Source organism: Ictidomys tridecemlineatus, chromosome 1, assembly GCF_052094955.1.
Source record: "Ictidomys tridecemlineatus isolate mIctTri1 chromosome 1, mIctTri1.hap1, whole genome shotgun sequence".
Lineage (NCBI taxonomy): Eukaryota > Metazoa > Chordata > Mammalia > Rodentia > Sciuridae > Ictidomys > Ictidomys tridecemlineatus.
In genome coordinates this window covers 165,646,911-165,668,642 of record NC_135477.1, presented here as the reverse complement: position 1 = coordinate 165,668,642, position 21,732 = coordinate 165,646,911, and the positions used below count along the sequence as shown (strand labels likewise).

At 42.9% G+C, this 21,732-nt stretch overlaps 1 protein-coding gene across 4 annotated transcripts in view; it reads right to left on the bottom strand.

Annotated features, from left to right (window-relative positions):
• Nucleotides 1–6,691: 6,691 nt before the first annotated feature.
• Gria1 (glutamate ionotropic receptor AMPA type subunit 1) overlaps nucleotides 6,692–21,732 on the bottom strand; it is a 297,496-nt gene continuing 282,455 nt past the window's right edge. For 3 of the 4 annotated variants that reach the window (XM_021726494.3, XM_021726493.3, XM_078051360.1), the window contains 2 exons: nucleotides 16,110–16,244; nucleotides 6,692–9,318 (listed from right to left, as the gene is read on the bottom strand). In XM_021726494.3, coding sequence (XP_021582169.1) covers nucleotides 9,118–9,318; nucleotides 16,110–16,244 — 336 coding nt within the window. In that variant the 3' untranslated portion in view covers nucleotides 6,692–9,117. The remainder of the gene's footprint in view (nucleotides 9,319–16,109; nucleotides 16,245–21,732) is intronic. The other variant, XR_013439535.1, reaches the window with a different exon arrangement.

The window sequence follows — 21,732 nt, the reverse complement described above, 5'->3', positions numbered from 1 at the left end:
ATTTGGGGGATATAGTAAATATTAAGGACTTTTTTTTTTTTTTTTTGGTTGGGAGAAAATTTGAGCATGATTCTGAAGTTCCCCAGTTTAGACATTTGCCTCCTCTATTTAAGTTTAGTCTCATGTTAGTTACTGTTTCCAGATGTCTCTCTATAACACACTTTTCCCAGATCACGGTGCAATTTATCCAAATACATTTAACTAACTCCATAGGGAAAGAAGCAAAAAGGCTACCCATTTAGTTTTAGTATTGTTCTAATTGTAAGAAGATCTGTTTGTATTATGCCAAGTACCCTGGATTTTGAGACAGGAGAGCTACCTTCCAGTTAGTCTTGGTTTAACCAGAAACTTATGTGACCACAGCAAGTCATTTATTCTCAAGTCCACTTATTTGTAAGATATAATTGGATAAAGTAATGATTAGATGACTTATAAGGTCCTTTCCAACTCTTATAAACTTTTCTGAGTCTTATTCATTTATACAAAACATTCACCCAGTGGAAATGCTACTGTCTCTTCTGAAAGATACTGTGATCATGAAACCAATGTGAGTAAAATGCCCAGTGCAATGCATATGCTTAGCCAATGTCAGTTGTCATGCTTCTATCTATGAATTATTCTGCCACATAGTTCCTGTAGCTTGGGATTTATGGATTGATTTGTGTATTGCTTTCTTTTTGGAAATAGCAGCTTAACTTGGCAGTAGTCCTTCACATACACTCAAGGAGCACCTGCCATGGGGTCCCTATAAGATATTATAGTCAACATCTCCCATGAGCCCCAAAGCCCACAATCCTTCAGGAAATGAGGAGAACGTTCTATTATTCCAAGGATGCCAAGTGCTTTGCAGTGAAGCAGCCCTTTGTCAAGTGCCCATGGTTTGATTTACGAATCTGTCATAGTTCACTTTTATTGAACACAGACTGGGCTCAGAATTCTCATCCCAATGCCTTTGGTGGTACCACTGGCTTCTTCTTTGATGACTTTTTTGAATATTAAAGCAAGTGCCATCAACAGGTGGCAGGTCTTCTCCCACTTCTGGTAGTGACCTTTTGGGACTTTTCCCTGGAAACTGTCCTGTGGGCAGATGGCTGTAGTCTGTTATGGGTATGGCACGACTTATATGAAATCTAGGTGGCTGGAGCTCTGCTTTGGCCTCTGAGATAGCAGTCCTGCCTCATGGAGTTATTGCCATGAGTACCTGAGAGGAGGGGTGGGAGTACCTTGCATAGTGCCTAGCACATGAAAGATACTCCAGGTATATTAGTTTTTGTTGGAATCAATACCTGATATGTGAATAGATTTTTTTCCTTAGCTCAAAAACCTCAGCCTTTCCTATCTCATGGTGGATCCAGTGTCCATTTTCCATGGCCAACCCAGGCTTTCCTTCTTGGATCTTGTTGGCCCATGTGGTGCCGGCTACACTGGATACTTGTCCTTCTCCAAAGAAGCCCTACTCATTTCTGCCTTCTGGTCTTCGCTTGTTCTGTTCCCCCCCTTTTTTTTAAAGCCTTTTTTTCCACCTCAAAAAATACCTGTAAAACTCAAATACCACAAACACAAATTCTGTTGCCTCCTCCTCCCATTTCCCCAGGCAGAAATGATCTCCGACTCCTGAGGATGCCGCTCGCCTTTCAGCTCTACCTATCTCATTCATCAAGTCATTCAACTAATATTGATTAAGGATTTATTATGGGCTAGGCATTAGGTGGAGGCAGGCAAGGTCATTGGTCTTGTGAATAAGTATTTTAGATGGGGGGAGAGATATAATACGCAAGTAAACAAGATATTATTAGATTCTGATGAGTAATTGGAGAGTGAATGACTTCAGAGCTAGACTTGATGGGGTGGAGAAGAAATGCCCTTCTAGGTAGATGGCATTTTAGTTAGGAGATGAATGATGAGCAGCCAGCCTCCCAACAATCTGGGTGAAAAAGATTTCAAACTGGGAAAAGAGCAGGTACAAAGGCACAGGGTAAGACTAGGCTTGGCATGTTTGAGGAATGGTATGGAAGCAGGAGGAGCTGAAAATTGATCAGGAGAGAGGGTTCTAGATTGTCACATGGACACAAGATGACACTGGGTATGTGGAAGATGGCCTGGGCACTTTGCTTTTTTTCCCATCACATACTAACCACCTTTGAACTTGTATTGTATTTTACAGTGTTTATGTGTCTTGTTTTTCCTTCCTGACTGCAGACTAACTCTCTGAGAAACAGGACAATCACTTATTTGTTTTTATTCTTCTGCACATCTACCTATGGGCATGGGTGTGCATTACCTATGTTTGTTGGAAGGATGCATATGTCTCACTCTGGGGTGAAAATGAAGCTTATCCAGGCTCCTGAGGAAGGGTTGGGCTCACCTTTAAGTCTCTGAGCTGGTGCTTACTGCAGTCACTTTCCAAAAAGAGGGCAGGGAGACTGGTTAGAGCATGAACAGTATCTATAGGCAGAGCCTCCTGTGCTCTCCTGAGCCATGTTGCTGGCGCTGTCTGATTGCCTGATAGAATATGTAGCCTTTTCTTCTCTAGGATTTCTAGTTGATACTGTAGGGCAAACTCTTCGCACCTCAGCTTATATCCCTAAACTCATCTCCTTCCTTGTAATAGTTCATCTTCTCTGAGAGTTTACTCAATGATGTGGGATCCTCGATTCTTTATTATTCATTCTTGTCTTACCATCACCCACACTCCCAACATGCTATTCATATGCTGTAATTATATAAGACAGGGGTTTTCAACTTTGGCCATATTGACCTCATGGACTGGATGATTCTTTGTTGTGAGAGGGAGCTGCCATGTGCATTGTTGGATAGTTAGCACCATCCTGGTCTTGATTCATTGAATGCCACTAGGGGTTGTCTTTCCCCAAGTTCTGAAAACACATCATGCTCCCATAAATAACCAAATGTCTCCTGGGAACAAAACTGCCCTTGATTGAGAGCCACTGATAGAAGTCTACAACCAAGAGGGATCTTGGAGGTTATTCAATTTCTCCTCATTCCCTCATTTCACAAATGAAGACACTGAGGCATGGAGTAATGAAATGATTTGCCCAAGGTCACACAGATTGGTAGTAATGCAGGGCATGGACTTCATATTGTAAAATATCATTCTGGTGCTTCTTTTAGCATGGTGAAATCCCTTGAACTGGAAAAGGCCAGCTGCTTGACCTTGAGTTCTGAGCCTGCATTTCCTCTTATCAGGGTAGTAAATCCCTACCTTGCAGGGTTGTTTGTGTAAATGAGATCATTTGAAACCCTTGCAACCTACGCAGTATGCAGTTGGTGTTGAGCAAATGCTGGTTCCCATTCCTTGGAGTGCTACAGAATGGGCAAGCAGTATTGAGCAGGAGGAGTTGGAGTTGTCACTAGGAGGCCTCAGAGCTCCCATGGAAGATGAGGCCAATGGGCACTGCCTTCCAGTGGACTATGTTTAAAATGCAGCTGGTGAAATTTGGTTTCTATAATGGAAACAGCCAAGTAATTTTCCAGTTTGGAAAATAACTGGCTGTGGTTGAAGGCTGACTCATTTGACAAAGTTGGTTTTTTTCCTTTTCCTTAGGAGATACTTCTATGACAATCTTATGTCCAGAGTCCTGTGCTTCTCCTTTCCCCAGCAGAATGTTGTATTATAAGCTTGCCTAAAGGATATAAGGAGAACTTGGAGCTCAAGTTGGGAACTGTATTTTTTCCTTTTCTTTTGTCAGATGAATATAAGGACATTTTCTCCTTTAGAACCATGGAGATGGTGTGTGTGTGTGTGCGCGCGCGCACATGCACGAGTGAACACACTTTTCTGGAACTCAAACTCAAGGCCTTGAAATTCCTTGGCAAATGCTCTATCACCGATCTATACCCTCTGCTCAGGACTATGGAGATTGGATACATTGGATACTCTGGACTATATTGTGTAGCCAAAGCTCCTACTCACTGCGGATTCAGGACAAAAAAATCATGAGATATAATTCAGAGGTCCAATATTGGCCATCTTTTAGTCTTTATTCCTGGCTTTCACAAGAAGTATAGTCCCCTTGCTCCACAGACAGTCTCAGGATAAAGAGTGTGCACAGAGCAGAAGGAAAAGAGCACACCAAACAAAGTGGACACCAGGAAACCTGAGTTTAGGTCTTATTCTGGCTATGGATCAATAGCCCTAATATAGTGCTTTGTAATTTTCAAAGAAGTTTTAATAAATGCTTTCTTTGATAATTCAGGTCCAATTGTACTTTCTCTTCTGACTGCACATTACAATCACCTGAGAGTTCAAAATACAACAGCCTGAAATAATAGTAATAATAATAATAATAATATTGTCTATGCTTCATCTCAGACCAACTAAATCTGGAGATGTATCCTGGACATTGGTGATTTAAAAATTTCCATGAGATTCTACTATGTGGTCTGGGTTGAAAAGCACTGCCTATGTTCAGACAGGATGTTGCATCTCTTTGATGAGTAAACTGATACTTGGGGTAGTTCAGTTTGTTTTCTTATCCAAGCTTGAAAGGCAGAGCAGGGAGGACAAGCCAGGGACAAAGGACCTTTCCACTGTTGTTTCTCTACCCGTGGTGTGAACCTGGGGCAGGAGCTTCTCAGGAACTCCAGTTTCTTATCTGTAAAGTGGGATATAAATGGACCCCATAGAATATTTTTCTTAGAGTGCACGTGTCAGCATTTGGCAAGGAATGCATTTGTGATCTTGACTTTTATTTAAGATAGGATGACTTTTAAAAAATATAAACTTCAGTGAAAGTTATTCCATGCCAAGTTTTACAGAGCTTTGCTGATCCCATTTGAGTGCCTAACCAGGGTATTACCAGATAACCAGAAGAATAGGAATATAAAGGATTCAAGAAAAAGCATTGGCTGATCTTGACTTCTTTACCTCCTACTTTCCTCTGTGTGGCACACAGGAGACATGAAAGTCTTGTGACTTCTAGGGATTTGGGATGGAAGGGACATCAGAAGATATGTATTTTAGCTGTCACACCTGCAGCATCTCCTTGACAAGGACTTGTCCTGTCTGTAGGTCGATAACCTAATTCTACTGTGGGGTAACTTTGACCATTAGTTGGATCCTGCCAAATGCATTATCCTGTACCTCACAAAATTGATCCTGGACTTGCCACACAGAAGAAGATAGCTCCCTTTTTCCCCACAATGAATGGCCCCTGAGAACCTTCTCTAGGATTAATCAGGGACCTGGTTTTCAGTCTCCTTCTAGTCTGCTTGCTATTCTCCAGCCTAGATCTATTTTAAAGAGGCTAAAAGTGGGATTCTTTTCCCCTTCCCCCTTTTCATAATCCTGTCTGGATTAGTGATTTCTCCCAAAGGCTTTCCCAAAGGAATGGTAGGTGGAAGCTTTACTCATCCCATTTTCAATTACTCTGGCATAACAGGTTGGTAAACAACTGCTTACCTCGTATTTTCCTGGTCATCACTCATTGTGACCTGGTTAACAGTGAGATGAATAGTTACGGATGTAAAAGTTTGGGATTCAGGCAGATATAAGTCAAATTCTGGCTTTGTCACTCGATTGAGAGCAAGTTACATGATTTCTTTGTGTCTCAGAGTCCTCGTCTGTAAGGCCCTACTCTGAGAGCCACAGCCACAATACACAAAGTATGAAGTATGCGCAGCACTGTGCTCAGTACAGGTTAGACTGTGTTACTACAGCCATTATGGCCATTATCTAAACTATTTGATAGTAAAGCATTAGAGATCATGTTTCTCTGCCTGTCAGCTGGTGTTCAGTGCCTCTTCACCCAGGGGCACCCGAGGTGTGATCAGGTGACTGCAGGAGGGTGTGAGCAATGAGAGCTTCACCCGAGCCTTCTAGCTTTTCTTCCTTCTCCCGTCCCTTTTTTGCTACCATTAGAGCTTTCCTGCTTTATGTGAGACCTTTGATCCTTGATAATATGCACAATCCCTTGGAAAAGAAAATAATTGATGCTTCTCTTTATCATCAGGATCTAAGGGTCAACAGAGCCAAATCCTTTACAGGAAGCCCACATTACTTGAGGGAGAAAAAGCTTTGAAGCAAGAACAAGGGTCATGGAGGATCGAAGGATCAAGGATATCTAGTGGGGAGCCTGATTTCGAGTTGGTTCTTGCTGTGACTTTGTGTACACATCATAACTATGCTTGGACTGCAGTTTTGGAATGTCTGGGAGACAATCTCTGTGAACCATCCACTTCCCTAGAGTACCATGAGGACTCCAAGTCAAACTCAGTTGTTGATGAGATTGGAGCTGAAGTCCCTGAATGCCAAATATCACTCTTTGTCATTTTATATATATATAAAAATTCTATTTGGATGAATAACTTGCAATGTTCTAGGCCAGCTGAAGTGACCTGAGAGCTGTTTGTGAGTTGGGCACAGTGGTCATTATTAAAAACTGACTAGTTTTAGGCTCAGCAATAAGAAAATAGCAATCTCTAGATCCCTGGCTTCAGAAATGGTACAAAAATGGAATGGACAAAAATGGAAAGTAGATAATGGATCCACAGTGATTTAATTCTCGGTGATATTTTCATTTTATGCAAATACCAAAAGAAAAAAAAATACTTGGCTATCTGAAAGAAAAATAGGAACCAAAAAATGTTTAGTGTTTGATCAAGCAAGAATCCTTTCACACATCTGCCAAGAGAGTTAAAACAAATATAGATGTTAAATAAAAGGCCCAAGTACCAAAGAGCAAAATTTAATGAAAGCCAGAACTGTTAAGTATGGATTCCTGTTGAGAAAAATGTCAGTCTCTTTCAGAGTTTTCCCGTTGCTCTATTTTTAAGAAAAGTATAGTAAAAATACATAATACAAGTTAACTTTTTTCCTTGCTTGTTTTCCCATCACCCATCCATTGATGAAAAGCATCTTCTGCTGGATCTTGGACCCCCCCACCCCCCCCCACATGGCATAGCCTCTTATTTTTAGCACAGACAGTCTCTTCCTATTAGATCACATAACTGGTAGGCTCAATGGCTGGAGAGTATCTTGCCAGGCCAAAGGCAAAAAGTCTTTGAAGCATGTTGATGGTAGAGGGCTATTTCCAATTCTTCCAAAATGCAGACTCCCTAATGGTGGGTCACATCAGGTTCTACAGTGGTAGGCTAAGGGCTGAGAAAGTCTGTGTGGGGGAGGGGCTCTGGGGGACCGTAGCTGGCAGTAATGAGAAGTGATAAGCCACCTTGAGTGTGCTGCTTCATGTACCATGCCCACAATAACAAGTGAGAAACTGAATAACATTGGAGTTGAAGGGGTGAAGCATTGGTTTTGGAATAGTTATTTGCTATGGCTGATGAAAGAAGAATAGGAGAGACATAGAGATGGTGGGTGTCCATTGAGAGAACATACAGATGAAGCCCATCACACCCCATTGGTAGGTTCCAAAATCTTTAGGCTTGTCAATTATTAATGTAACCCCTATCAGAGAAGATTGGATGGAAGTAGGGGACAAGGGAATAAGCCAGAAATGACACACACTGAATCATGCACCCAGGAGTGTGGCTGCTGGAGAGCTGGAAGCCAATTGCTCCAAGACTGATATTTGGGGTCTCCAAGAAAGCTATGTGCCAGTGACTCCCACTTGCAACCAAAATTTTAGGCAGCTTGGGCTTCTCTCCAAGAAACTTGTCACTTCTCCAGTGTTGCTTCGCTCCAGATTTGTAGTTGCAATCATGGGTGTATTGATTCTGGTCATTGGAATAGAATGTCTTCCTTCTGTTTTTAGCTAGGAGGAAGATCAGCCTTTTGGGGTTAGAAATTGGTCTCTGGGATCTTAAGGTCCCCTGATATTATTATCAACTTAAACCATCTCCCTATTCCCTTTAAAATAATTCAGCCCTGGGCATCTTTCTTTCTAAAGATGACAGAACATTATTTGGCCAGATGCTAAAACAATTCTATTAACTTTAAAAAAAAAATCTCTGCATCAGCATGGCCCTAAACTTCATAGTTGATCTCCCAAACCAAGAACAGGACACTCTATGGAAAGCTCCATTGCATGTGGGCTTTGAAGAGGCTTCCTCTTCCCAAACTCTTCCACCACCTGTCTTTTGCACTGAGTTGCATAGCATCAACCCTCCCATCAGAGGCTCTGCAGAGAAAGAGAGTCTACTCCACAAGGGGGTTCCTGCTGAGATGTCAAGCAAAGGAAAAGTGAGAATCATGGGTGATATCTCCCTGGCTGTCAGCTCTTTCCAAGGCTTGACTTGGTTCAGGAAGTCGAGTTCCCATTAGCCTTTGAGCCTGAGCATGGCAGAACAACAACTCAGGGCTGAAGTTGACTCTCTGAAGAAAAATACCATTACTATCTATGGCCTTCCGAGTGACTCTAGCACATTAAAGAAACCTTTTCCTGAGCAGCAGTCATTTTACGAGTCCTCCTCCATCTGCACATCTGCCCTTGCCCTCTCCACCACCCTCTTTCTGAATTGCTTTTCACATGTGATCTTGACTGGATCAGTGCTTAGGTCTCTGGGGAAGGCAGCCCATTTCTCCAAGGTCAGTCTTCATCCAAGGCTCGGGGCCAAGGAGTGGAGGGTACTGTGGAGAGCCCCCATGGGGAATTCGTTTGAAGTTTGCTTTATTCCTTTTCTTGCTTGTAAGGTGGAACAAATCTTGAATCTCCAATCTGGAAACTGAAGAGGGAGAAGAAGGGAGTTGGGAATGAGAAGAAAGAAGAAGGAAGGGGCCTAACAGAACCTGCAGACCATGGATTAATTAATAAGAAAAAAAATTGCACACACTAAGACACATTAACAACAGAATTAAAAGAAAAACAGTCTGGTTTCTTCATTAGTATTCCAGTAATTCCATTTTCCGAGACATAGGCTTCGTTAGACAGGTTTACTTGTCCCTTATTGCAGTACAGTGTTATTTATCATCCTCACTGAGCAAACATAAAGGACTCAAAGAAGATCAAAAAAGGAAAAGGGTCAGCAAAATGGGTTGTGAATTCTTCAGGAAAATCGGTCGAATCGTCCTCCTCATGGTTGCGGTGGTTGGTTGGCGGTGGTGTTTCATTTTGTTGTCATTTTTTTTGGCACTGAAGGGTTTGGGATGGGGCCAGGGGAGCCTGAGCCTGCTCCCCAAGGGGTTTTTGTCTGCTCCCGTTATAATCCTGTGGCTCCCAAGGGCATCCCTGAACTGTGGCTCATGCAGGGAATGGATTGCATGGACTTGGGGAAGTCGTGGCTGACCACCCGGCCATTCTCTCCGCTGCCACTGCCGCTGGCTCCTGCCCCACTGTTTCGGGGGAGGGTCGATGTCCGTATGGCTTCGTTGATGGATTGCTGTGGGATCAAACAGAAACCCTTTTCAGGAGGACCGGGGGTTCTTCCCCAGGTCCTTGGCAATGGTTGGTAAGGGGAATGAGTCAAGTCTGGACCTAGAATAGAATCCCAGTTCTCCTCCCCATCCAGCTGCTCTCCTGTCCATAATGCTAAGCTTCCCATCAACTCACATACCTGGTGTGTGGCTGGCTCTGGGCAGTTCTCTTCCCCCTCCTTGTGCATTGGGTTTAATGTTTAATGAAGTGGGTTAGACCAGGCGAGCTCTAAGTTCCTTTCTGGTTCTTACATTCTGTGATTCTTAAAGGTGGAGTATTTCCACGGTATTATTGATGGTGGTAAATACAGCATCACCACCAACTGGAAAACCTCCTGGAATGATGTTTAAGAAATCTGGATTCTAGCTCTGGTTCTGACAAAAATTCATCTATCAGTTGTATGACCTTGTGCACATCTCTTTACTACTTTTTCAGACCTTTAAATCTCCATGTCTATAAGATATGATTAGCTAGGCATCTACAGACTTTTCTATTTTTCAGCATCTACAGACTTTTCTTTTTTTTGATAATGGTGCTACCTCATAAAAAATGGTTTGAAATGTTAAAAGAAACTGAGGATGTTGGGTTCAAATGAAAAACTACCTGATTTTTTTTTAACAGAAAAAAATAATACCATCCTATTTCTAGCAGTATGTGTGAAGGGAATGTAGGATTTGTTTGAATAAGACAGCATGAAAAATGTAACTGGAAAGGGGTGTGTGCTGAAGAAAATGAGAGTGCATTTCCAAGATCATTATCTGTGTGCATCTCCTTCCCATTCACATGTGTCACCTGAACTTTCAGATTGACACATCAGACCAACTTTGTGATTTCTAGCATTTTGGAATTCTAGATTTGGAAAGGACTGAAAGGATCTCCCCAGAATCAGATGTGTTAAGTGGACTGTTCAAGGCCACAAACTAAGTCTAGAATCATAGCCTATTAGATCAAAGATTTCCTTTGGAATTCCTTTGAAGAAAGAAACGATGGCATGAAAGTCAAAACTTTCTTTATGTCTACCACCAACTTCCCATTAAGAGACAATCATAGAATGTATAAAGTGGGGTTTGATTTCTTGGTAGAAATTAAAATAAAGGAGAAGAGTTGTCTCTGGGTTGAGAGGTTTCTTTCTCTAAGACCAACCCCACCCACTCTTCAAGGCTTATTTTGTTCCTGTCTGCCTCTTAAGCCTTCCAACCGCAAGGCTTGGCCCCTCTGATGTCATGGTCACATGCTCTACATTCTTTTGTAATGATTCTGCTTCAGGCGGGTAAGATTTGTCTTTTTTTAGGACAAGAAGACAAACCTCACCAGAGCAGGCCAAAGGCCTTATCGTCTGGACCCCGGCTACCTGTTAGAGGGACTACCATGCAGTTAGATGTTTAATAGGAAATATTCTTGAATTTGTCTAAGAAAAGTCAACAACCTAGGATCCTTTTAAAAATGTCTATGTCTTTCTCCCTTGCCATGATTCCAGAGAAATCAGTCCATCTTCTGGGGTCAGGAAGAGATATAACAGGCAATTTTGACCTATTTTTCCCCCTGCCATTCTTTTATTACTGAAAATTCTAACAATGTTTTAAAATGTTCTTTCTTTTTTAAATTCATGATTCAGACAGATTTACCCCATGTGATACTCCACCCACACTGGTTCTGTCTCCTCCTGAAACCCTGGACTTGATGTATTTACATTCTCCTTTGGCAGTCCTCCATGGCAGAGGAAGTGTCATTGGCATCGCATTCTTCTAAGTCAAAGGCCAGATAAATACCACTGTGATGCTACACAGGGAAATGTGAACTGAAAACACGAAGAATTAATAGTTCCTTATTCTCACCTAAAAAAAAATGTTGAAAAAAACTAACTTTTTTTTGGGGGGGGGAGGGTATATGGGTAGAAAACATGGAACTTTCTATAGCTGAGCTTGGAATGTTTATTCTTCATAATATTTCTCTGCCACATTCCTTTAATTAAAAAAAAAAGGTTGAAAGTTCCCACAGATGACTTTGGACTTTGTCTTCACAATGCTCACACATTCCCATAATATTTAATTAGAAGTTGGTGGAACTTCATGAATTTATCTTAAAGGACAAGATCAATGGCATTGAGAAGATGAGCATTTCTCAGAGGTCAGTGACTTCGTATCCCTGTTACAGATGGGACCCACCTTCTTACAGGCTTCTCTTCTAGTAAAGGAGTATATTGGAATCTCAGGAGAAGAGATGAAAAGAGTGAATGGAAATGGAAAGCAATGCTGAAAATCCAGTAGAACACTAGTTCTCAAACTTCATAGCACATTGGAGTCTCTAGGGTATTTGGTGGGGAAAACCCTGTGGCCTGAATCTTACCTCAAGAGATGACCACTTAATAGGTATAGTGTGCAGTCTGCCCATCTGGAGTTTTGAAAGCTCCTGGCTGATTCTAAAATGCAAGCAAGGTTGAACTGATCTGGTTTCTCCCATTCATTCGTTGGTTGCATACGACCAACTTGTTGAAGTAACAGTCATCTGACCCGGTGAAAAAGTAGATGATCTTCTAAATGAGGTTTTTCCTACTCCTTATAGCTAAGCTCCCATTAGCTGAAGTAATTCCTGCCCTTGACCTTGAGAAATGTTATCCTTTCTTCTCCCTCTTCCATACACCAGCCATTCTTAAAGCTCATCCTTATATTGTTTCGAAACGGACACTTAGGGAGAAAAAGGTGAGTGAGAAATCCAACTTCAAAGCCCCCAAATTGGCTTTTTAGAGGCATATTTCTCTAGCAGCAATCACAGCCTCTCATTCATCTGTATTGTTAAGAAAAATCTTCCCAGCCTCAGCGTGTCAGAGAATATCCTAATAAAGACTCAAACCTCAGTAATGACCTCACCCAGGCACATATGCAAAGAACTAGAGTGACCACCTGCAGCAGAGGATGCTCCCCCTCTGTTATCTAGTCTCTCAGCTGCTCATTAATTCAAGGAAAATGTGTAAGCCTTCAATTGCTGTTGCTTAAACACTTCCCATGTTAGCACAGCCACATATAATTTTGAAAGGTCAGCAGCTCTCCTGGGGGGTGGGAGAGGCTGGGGATAATTTTCCTTTGGGAGCAAGGTGGTGAATAAGAAGGAATCTGATTATTCTGGATATTCATCAGCTGAAGATGAAGAGGCCAGTCCATTTTTTCCTGGCGGAGGAGAAGGGCAGGGGATCTGAGACTTCACTTAAAACAGAATGTGTGTGAGATTGTTTATTTTTGGCTACTCTAGGACAAATCAAATTATTCTAAATATTTGGTCTGCCTGAAGTCTCCCTCTTGAGTCCCCATCTTTCCCATGACACCCATTCCTTCAGTCTTTCTGGGTGCCGATCTCTCTGGCCTTCTTTACATTTCTGGGCAATAGTTTTAGTGCTTGGGTCTCTGACCCTAGTCATCCTTTGCTAGAAGCTCTCTTCTCCTGGTTCCTTCCTCTCATGCTTCAGGTCTGTTAAGCATTGATTTCTCAGGGAAGCTACGCTGCCTGCCCTGTTCCCATTCTCCCATCAGTCTAGAGCTCAGCTCTGTACCTGACAACATGGAGCGTATTTCTCAGTAATACTCATTGGACAGGTAAATGTTTGTTTACTTTCTGTCTTCCTCACCAACCTCCCAGCTTCCCGAGAAGAGAGGCTGGGCTTGATGTGTTCCTGAACATATCCTCCTCCATGTGGGGCATTGTTTAATGTATAGCAGTGCATCTTCAAAAGAGGAGTGAGTCTCAAGAATGCTCAGCAAGGGATATGGACCATGGTTCACCTCGACAGCTAGATCAGGGATATCTAAGGGTGGTCATGTGCCTTATTTGTCTTTGTGGCTGGTACTATGGTTGCAGTGAAGAGTAGATGGAACTTCAAAAATTAAGGGTTGGGTTGATGAATAAAGACAGCATCTCTTCTGCAGTTGGAAGATAGAAAATCCCATTCAGAGCTCCAGTGAGTTGTGCAGAAGCCATGCCGACCCATGGAATTAATTAAAGAGACTATGATGAAAAAACGTTGAATTAATGTTTCCAAGAGTTCCTGAGATTGAACATCTTGGTTGTAAAAGGGAGGGTGACTGACATCATATTTTATGAGCACAAACAGATGGGGTCAAAATGACCTTGGATGGTGTTTTTGTGCTTCCTGGGATGGGTAACTTAGATGGTAGCATTTATTTAACCTAAGAGTGGCTTGCTCCCATACTTTGCCTCTTCCTCCAAGAGGTTTTTCTCCTCTGGATACAATTCCACATTAATTTTTTACCAATACTTACTCTAAGTGGGTGGAATGTACAAAAAGAATCAGACAGACCCTCTTAACTTAAGGAACTCATAGTCTCTATAGCTCAAAGCACCTAGCACATGAAATTAGGGGCAATAAAAGGAAAGTTTTAAAGAAGATGTTATTGCCCACTAATAATGATGATTATTATAAATGCTAGTAATCATTGTTATTATTGTTATTTATTGAGGGCTTACTCTGGCTTAGGCATTTTGCCAAGCCCTTTAACTTCATTATTTCTCATAATTCTCATAATTCTATGAGGTGTATACTACCATTGTCTTCATTTTTTTTTTAAAAAAACTGAGGGTCGGAGAATTACTAAAACTAGAGCAAGATGCCACAGTTAAGAAATGAAGCAGATGGATTGATGCCCAGCACTCAGCCTCCTGAGCTTGCTCTCCAGACCACCACATTGCACAGTGTCCCAGGGGTCAATGAGAAAGGATTCCTATTTGTTTGTGTTGGGCCAGCTCTGGGTTTCTGGTTCAGTTCTGGTCCATGGGGAAGGTTTTGGGGATGGTAAATGTTGTAGCTCACCTAACTCTTAACCTGTCTCCTTCTTTGCCATTGGAGCAGCCTTTGCAAAGTAGAGCTTTTAGGCTTGTATTTTGGATGGAATTGTCAAAAAAGGCTTTGTTTGGGTTTTGCTGTGTTTAGCCTTGCTTCTTACAGGTTGATGCTGGACTTAGGGTCCGAAGTCAATGATTTTGCTGTGGTTTCCTTTTCTGAGAGAACCTGGGAAAGGGTGAGCTGGTCAAAGGCAGGACTGAGGTGTGCTTAGGTCCTTGGGCCAAAAACAATCATGCTTCTATCCCTTGATTGATCCTTGTTATTACATCTCCAGGAAGTTACCCTTTAAAGTGAGCCCTATGGGACAGGTTGGAGGATAAGCCTGCATAAAGGCACATGAGAAATACACACTGGGTGGATGGAGCATGCAGGTTGTGAGCATAGCTGATTGCCAGCAAGGCGGGCAGGAGGTGTGCTGAGATGTGCTAAGGCAATATTGCCACGCTAGGACAGAAGGTCTGATTGCCAGGACAGAAGGTCCTCTTTCTCTACCCCCACCTCCTCTTATACATAAGTGAATACAGAATTTACAAATGGAATGTCCAGAAATGTCTTCTCTAAGGGTAACCCTGGATGTATGCATAGGACAGATGGCCTAATGCAGAGACAGGATGAACAGGAGGCTACCACACAGGTGATCCGTGAGTGTGTACTAAACTTGGGAAAGTGAACTTCTTAGACACATTCCAGGAAAGCAAATCCTACCTTGGATCTTGGATCATATTGTTGAGGTAACAACCTAGGCCAACATACTACCGCTCAAATGTGGTCCTGAGTGACTGTACTTCTCTTGCCTTCTCTGAATTTCTCCTTAATTTCTCTTAATTTCTCCTCTCTCCAGACACCTTACTCAATTTCTCCTTCCTTTGAATTCCTACAGAACTTCCTAGCTACACCATAGGTTGCCTTGTGGTGGAGTAATGTTTCTGTATTCCTTCTTTGTTGAAGTTCAAAGGTGCTGAAGATCTCAGATTACACTTTAGTCCTCTGTTCCTCAGGACTCTTTGCTCATGGAATGGGTCACATGATTGATTAACTACCATAAATATTTTCTTACTGAGGCTAAATGATGAAATATGAGGGGCTATGAAGGTCATTTAATCCAAACCCCTTTGAATGTTCAAATCAATATCCTTACCCGGAATTCTTCACCCTCTACTGTATACCTTCAATGATGGGAAGCTTGTTCCTTTTTTGGATTGTCCTTCTCACTTTTGAGTAACTTTTTTCTTTTAGAAAGGTAGATTCTGTACAATGTATTAACATCTGTGTTCAATCACTTATACTCATTACTTTTATTGTTTATTTTGGATCGCCATAGAACTAGCCTGGTTTCTTTCCACTTGGAGAGTTTTCATGTTTTTATCAAGAGCTCTCAAATCCTCCACACTTCTTCCCTTCTCCAGTTGCCTGAAGCTGTATTTGATGCGGTTAGGGATCGTCTAACTAATTTGCTTACCTTTCTCTGTTCACGATCCTCCTGGCCAGTATCTATCTCACAGTGTGGAGGCTAAGACCCCGTTTACCAAGCACGGCAAGAGCAGCACAGAGCAGAGGTTAGACATAATTTCCCCTATCTGGGGAACTACCTTTCTGTTCTCTGCAGCTTTTGCAGAGATCACTCTTATCTCTCACTCAGCCAACTGCCCACTCAGACCTCTGTCTAACCTTGAACCTCATCAAACCATCTCTGTAGCATGCAGTTGCTCTCCTGAGCCCTGTGGTTTCCCTGACATACCCCATCTTTCTTTCTTTCTCGCAATTGCCTCTGTCCTGTCACCGCCTCCTGACAACTCTCTTCCCTTAGCTTAGGCTGACTTACTTCAACCACCACTACTCCCCACCCTTTCTAGCAAGGACACTCTCAAGAAAACCAGCTGTATCACAGAACAGGTTAGGAAAAAGGCCTGGGAAGACGATGCCACCTTCATCCGCTTGGATTCACTACGGGATTTGTAGCAGAACTCGATTAAGGCAACCAGCATGGCTAGTCCAAGTCCTCCGATCAGGATGTAGAACACGCCCGCCACATTGCTGAGGCTCAGTGCACTTGTCTTGTCCTAAGGAGAGGAGGAGGGGAGGAGGGGGAGGGGAGAAGAGATAAGTGAGTCAAGAGGCAAAGACCATCCAAGCAACAGCATATTTACACACATACACTCAACCCCGCACCCTCTTAACGTTCGTAATCGTTGGAAAAAGCTTATTGGCTGAATGTTAAAACATTCCCCAAGAGAAAAATGTGTGTGTATATATTTAATAATTTCCCAAGCATTCCTGGTGATGTAAAATTTATAATTATATTTCCCTTCTCCTCAATGCCTCTCCTAGGGTGGGAGATGCCACGAGAAATTCAGGGCATCTTCTTTCAAGATCTGAACACTTGAGCTTACCCCATTCTTTCCTTCCTTTTCAGTGTGGTCTCTACACCCATACCTTGTTGCTCAGCAACACACTGAAATTGCTCATGGCTTATGTCTCCATGCATTTTTTTTCTGAGAGTTGGTACTTAAAATGAACTTTCCCCTAGATGTGCATTTGATTTCAATTTAATAAGACAGTTATTGTAGTATAATAAAGACCCAGTGATGTGCAACTTTAACTTGATGTTCCCAGTCCCAATTTAGGGGGAAAAAAACCTGGGGAGGGGAGACTGTTGCAGTAGTAGAGAGACACTGAGATAGAAAAATGGTTCCATTAAATCCTAATAATTATGCTTAATTGGTGCCATTTTTTTTCTGGAGGTGTTTGCTGAAAAAACACTGTAGGCAGACCTAGGTGGCTGAATTTAAAAATCCCTGTCGCCTATGGGGGAAGATCTGACATTGGCTTTGGGTGAACAGAGTCACAGAGCAAGGTGCTTAATTCCTAGAAGACAGAATCCCAGTACTGTCATCCAATAGGAGGGGATAGAACTCACCCAGTGGAGTCTGAGGAAGTCCATTGGTCAGAGAGACCATCTCTGAGTCCTGTCATATACAGGGCGTTCAAAAGTGGGCAAATAAGAGACAACACTTTCCCAAGTGTTGAGAGGTGGGACCAACCAAACAAAACTGTTGGTCATGGTGGAGAGTAATGGCTCAGGCAGAGGGAGTGGCTATTCAAAATCTTGATACAGGCAAAAAAATATCTTTAAGTCTTGGAAGGATCCCCATCTCCAGACATCTAATGCCTTTGTTTATACTGTTTGTTAATATACAACAAGTGTCTCATTAAATTAAAATGAAATGCATGGCTCACTGGCACAAATACACATTGTCATTGTCTAGTTGGTGGCACTGAATAGGATGTGTGACTTTTATACCTCTCTGTGTGTTCCTTTTCATGTGGGCTATAGGAGCCACACAAGGGGTGGACTGTGTGACCCTGGGATCTCCTCTGACATCTGCCTATTAGGATCTGGGCATGTGGGTAGGAATTTCGTCTTTACCAAGTCTACGTCCTTTGCTGTAGTTCTACTTGGTGCATTGTACAGGATTCAGCAGGGCTGAGTTTGGGGACTGCAGCTGGCAAATCGCAGCATGTCTTCCCACCCCAGAAGCAGCAGAGCTGTAGGATTATCTGAAGCACACCCCCTTGGTGGCTTCCTGTATTGCTAAAGCAGATGGTTCTTGAATATAGGTTACACTTGGCAAGGCATAGTCTGGCTTTGGAAGCAGTGGGAATAATTATTCAAAGGGGCAAAAATTCTTCCGCTCCAGGATAATGGTCTGATAAGAGATATGTGCAAACTGATTTTGGTGCCTGGTTTAAGAGTTGATTGAACAAGTAAATTTCCATTTCATATCATCTTCAGAGCACTCAGAATGTCTCCCTGTTTGTTGTTGAGGAGGTATGTCATTCTTCCTATGGAGAGTAACTCTTCCCAGTCCTTGGAAGACTTGAGAAATTCCTATAAAACTTTTCTATTTGGAGGGGGCCACAGGGAGAGAGGCATCTTGATGCATCATCTGCTCACATCTTAGCAAAGAGCTCTGTGCAGAGGGAGTGGATGGAAGAGGTGGTAGACGAGAAGGATGGAGCCTTTACAAATGGATCAGCGGTTCAGTAGTTGAGGTGAAAAGTACTCCTTTGGTAACGAAAGCTATTTTCTTCCTAATAGTCTTTCCCAATTTCACCTAAGTTACGGTTGGCCATTAAAGATAAGGGAGTGGTAAACATCTTTTTTTTTTTGTTACTATCTTCCAAAGACCCTAAGAGGCTACCTGTCTTCCTGACTATAGAAGATGGAATTTATACTTCCAGCATGTCTAGAAGGAAGTAGGGTCAGACATTCAAATGGAAGGGGCCGGGGGAAGAGGCATGTTCTCTATAACTATGCAAAGAGAAGGGTCCAATGACTGAACATCTCATCCTGCCTGGAGGTGGAGAGCATTGCTCACTTTGGAAGAAGGTCTCTGGTCCAGGGAGATGGTGACCTGTGTTGGGGGAGGTGGGGATTCAGGAGAACACAACCCAGACAAAGAGGCCAGCTGGAGAGTATGGGAACTCTGGACCTCACAGGACACACAGTCACTGATCCTTATTTATGCTAACACAATTCTATGGCAGCAGGCAGTACGGAAGACTTCTGTATTGCAGGGATAACATGAGCCCCATTACCACCAATAGCAGATGGAACCCAACTCTCTGAAGTGGCATCATTTAATAGGGTGTGGGGTGAAGGGCTGGTGTTGGTATAGTCTAAGTTTACACAGTTGAGGTGTTTACATTTACACAAGTTTTTATGATTCCTTCATGAGGGCCATTAGATTTTTGATAGTATCAAATTTAAAACTTTCTAAGGAGTCCAAGGTCTTCTGTTACTGACTCTCTTTGACTCACTCTGTTGGAAAACAATGGACCATCCTGAGGCAGGAGCAAGAACCCCTTTTATTTGAGGACTAGAACTCTGATTCCTTGTGGTATTGAGTATAAACAGTGATGATCACACTTCATAGGCAAGTTACAAGCTTCCCAGCTATGACCAGGGAAAGGGAAGAGACAGGACTTGACTCTTCCCAGTGTTCCTTTGGGGAACCCTATTCTCCTCCCATCTTATAGCAGCTGCACTCCTCAAAAGCCTGGCAGCTTGTTGGTGGGAGTGAAAAAGTTACAACTTGTCTCTCGCCAGGAGCAGGGAAAGAGAGTGACAGTACTAAGGAGAGTGACAGGTGAAAAGAAAGAGAAAAATCCCGTCTTTCAGAATCGTTGGGCTTGTTGCTATGGCGATGAGGCCCCCTTCATCTGTTCTCCTTAACCTGTTGTCTTTGATTCACCACCTCCCTCATGTGGAAAGGAAAAAAAAAAAAGATTTTTTTTCCTTATTTCTCCTTGCTCTTCCCACATATTGGGGGATTGTCCCAGATTCCCTCTGTGTTTCTCAGCCAACATCTCTTCCAAGAATATTCAAGATTTCCAAGACTCCGCAGGCTCAAGTTTTCCAGAGGAGGACTGAGCTAGGCCTGAGCCATAGAGGCTTAGAGTTCTATGGAGAAGCCAAGGCCTTTGAACATGAGCCCAGTCCCTCCCACTGGTGCTGCTCATCACCCATGGCTGGTGAACTTGGACTGAGGTTCAATGTCTCCAAATACTTCCAATCCTTCTTCTCCCTCTGGTAAGAGTATGAACTCCTACAAAGCAGAGGATGAAGCTTTGGTTCCTCTCTTCATTCCTCTGAAATGCCATGTGTTTTCTAATATGCTGACATTTGCAAGCCTTCTACATGCTGACTCTATAACCTTCCCTTTCAGGGTCATGCAAAAAAGTTCAGCTACCCTTCTATCCATTGGTCGTTCTGCTAGCATAGCCTTTTCCCTGTGCTTTTCCAAACTTATCTTTTGGTCTAAGAATGATTTCCTGGAGTGGTTTACTATTTCCTGGAAAATGGAGGCTGATGAGTTGGCTAGACTCACTCTTTCGCTAAGACCAAAGTTGGGAAGCTACTGGTAGGAAGACCTTTCAAATAAACAGATAGGTCATGGTGAGTTCCTCAAACGTGAACATATTTAGGAAGAAGCTGACAAGGTCACGAAAGAGATTCAAGCACTGCACCCAGAATAGGAAAAGTGACCTTTGACACTCATCCTAGCCCCAAGAAATCTGAGGCATCTATGGAGTTCCTTGAGCGACTGGGTTCATGCCTTTAATAAATTCTCCCTAGAGACTTACCCCTTTCGGGGATGCAAAAAAGGAACTCATGTTAATTGGCAGTTTCTGCTGTTCCATTTCCAAACTAGGCCAGTTCCCTAGCCTGCATATTTTCCCCAAGAGCGACACAGGATGAGAATTGGCCCATTGTACTAATAATTGGCAAGGCAAATACTGTGCAAGCGATGGTTGTGGGGGCGGCTCTTCTCAGCAGTGTGTGCTCAGGGACCGGCTGCTGTACAATGCACCACAGAACATCCTGACTCAAAACAAAATCGCAACAGAGAACTCAAGGAGACAATGTGGGTTGTGGAGGGGAATTGAAGTGCTGGCTAAAGCTAAAGTCTTTTCCAGAGTGGGGTTTTTTTTTTTTTTTTTCCAGAAACAGAGGCCTCAGTCTGAGGGTGATGTGGGTGTCCCCATAGGAAACTCTCATTCTGAGTTGAGTGTCTGATTGAACTGTGCATTGGAGAGTACGGGGTCTTATGTGCCAGGAAAATCAAGTCTGCTGTCCTCAGAGGTGCTTCTGACTCATGTTCCAGAAGAAACAGTTTTAAAAAGGAAAATCTTGGTTTCTGTCTAGTCCCTTCTCCTAGGGTGGTGATGGGAAATTGAGGGACTTTGGGCAGGATCCAGGTTGTGTCAACACTCAGTCTCTGAGATGGATAACTGCTGTGTGTTGGACTCATTATCATGGAGCACACAACTCTTAGCAGATGCACCTTGAAGTCACTGGTTGATCGTAGGCTGTTGCCCACTCTACCTAACAGAGATCAAGAACCCTGAACGTGAGCAGATTCTAGCTGGAGACAACAGCTAGTTTTTTCTCCACGGTTTTAGGGAGAAGAAATGATTTCTACATCTGTTTGTCTCAGGGATTTTCCCCATCCATATCCTTCTACTTTGCCCTCCCTGGGTTCTCTTCAGTCTAGGAGCATTTAGTCAGAAGGGGAGGGAGCAAGCAGAGCAGAGTATCACTGTATGAATTCCCAGGTCCTTCCAGGTGGCCACTGCTCTTTACCTGTGAGGAGGGTAAGGATGAGGGTTTGTACCCAGTCTGAGGACATAGTGGGGATTTGCAGTCCTTTGGTCCTCAGACCTTGCTGAGGGTCAGGGTGAGAAGGTGAGTACATCCAGAGTGGATGGACTTACCTACCCTGCTGGTGGTGGGCATAGTGAAAAGAGATGGAATGGGCAGTAGGACATCTAAGCTGAGTTCCTGCCCAGGTTTGTCACTGAGTCACTGGCAGTGGTGGGCAAGTCACTAAGTGAGTGCTGGCTACCTTGGTGTGCTATTATAGAGGGGATTGGCTGTTATACAGAACTAAATAGCACTGGCCAATAAGTGAGGGCATCTCTCCCCTTTTAATCCTTTTAGTCTTTCTGGTTAAGCCAACAAACAACTCTGATTTGATGCTGGTC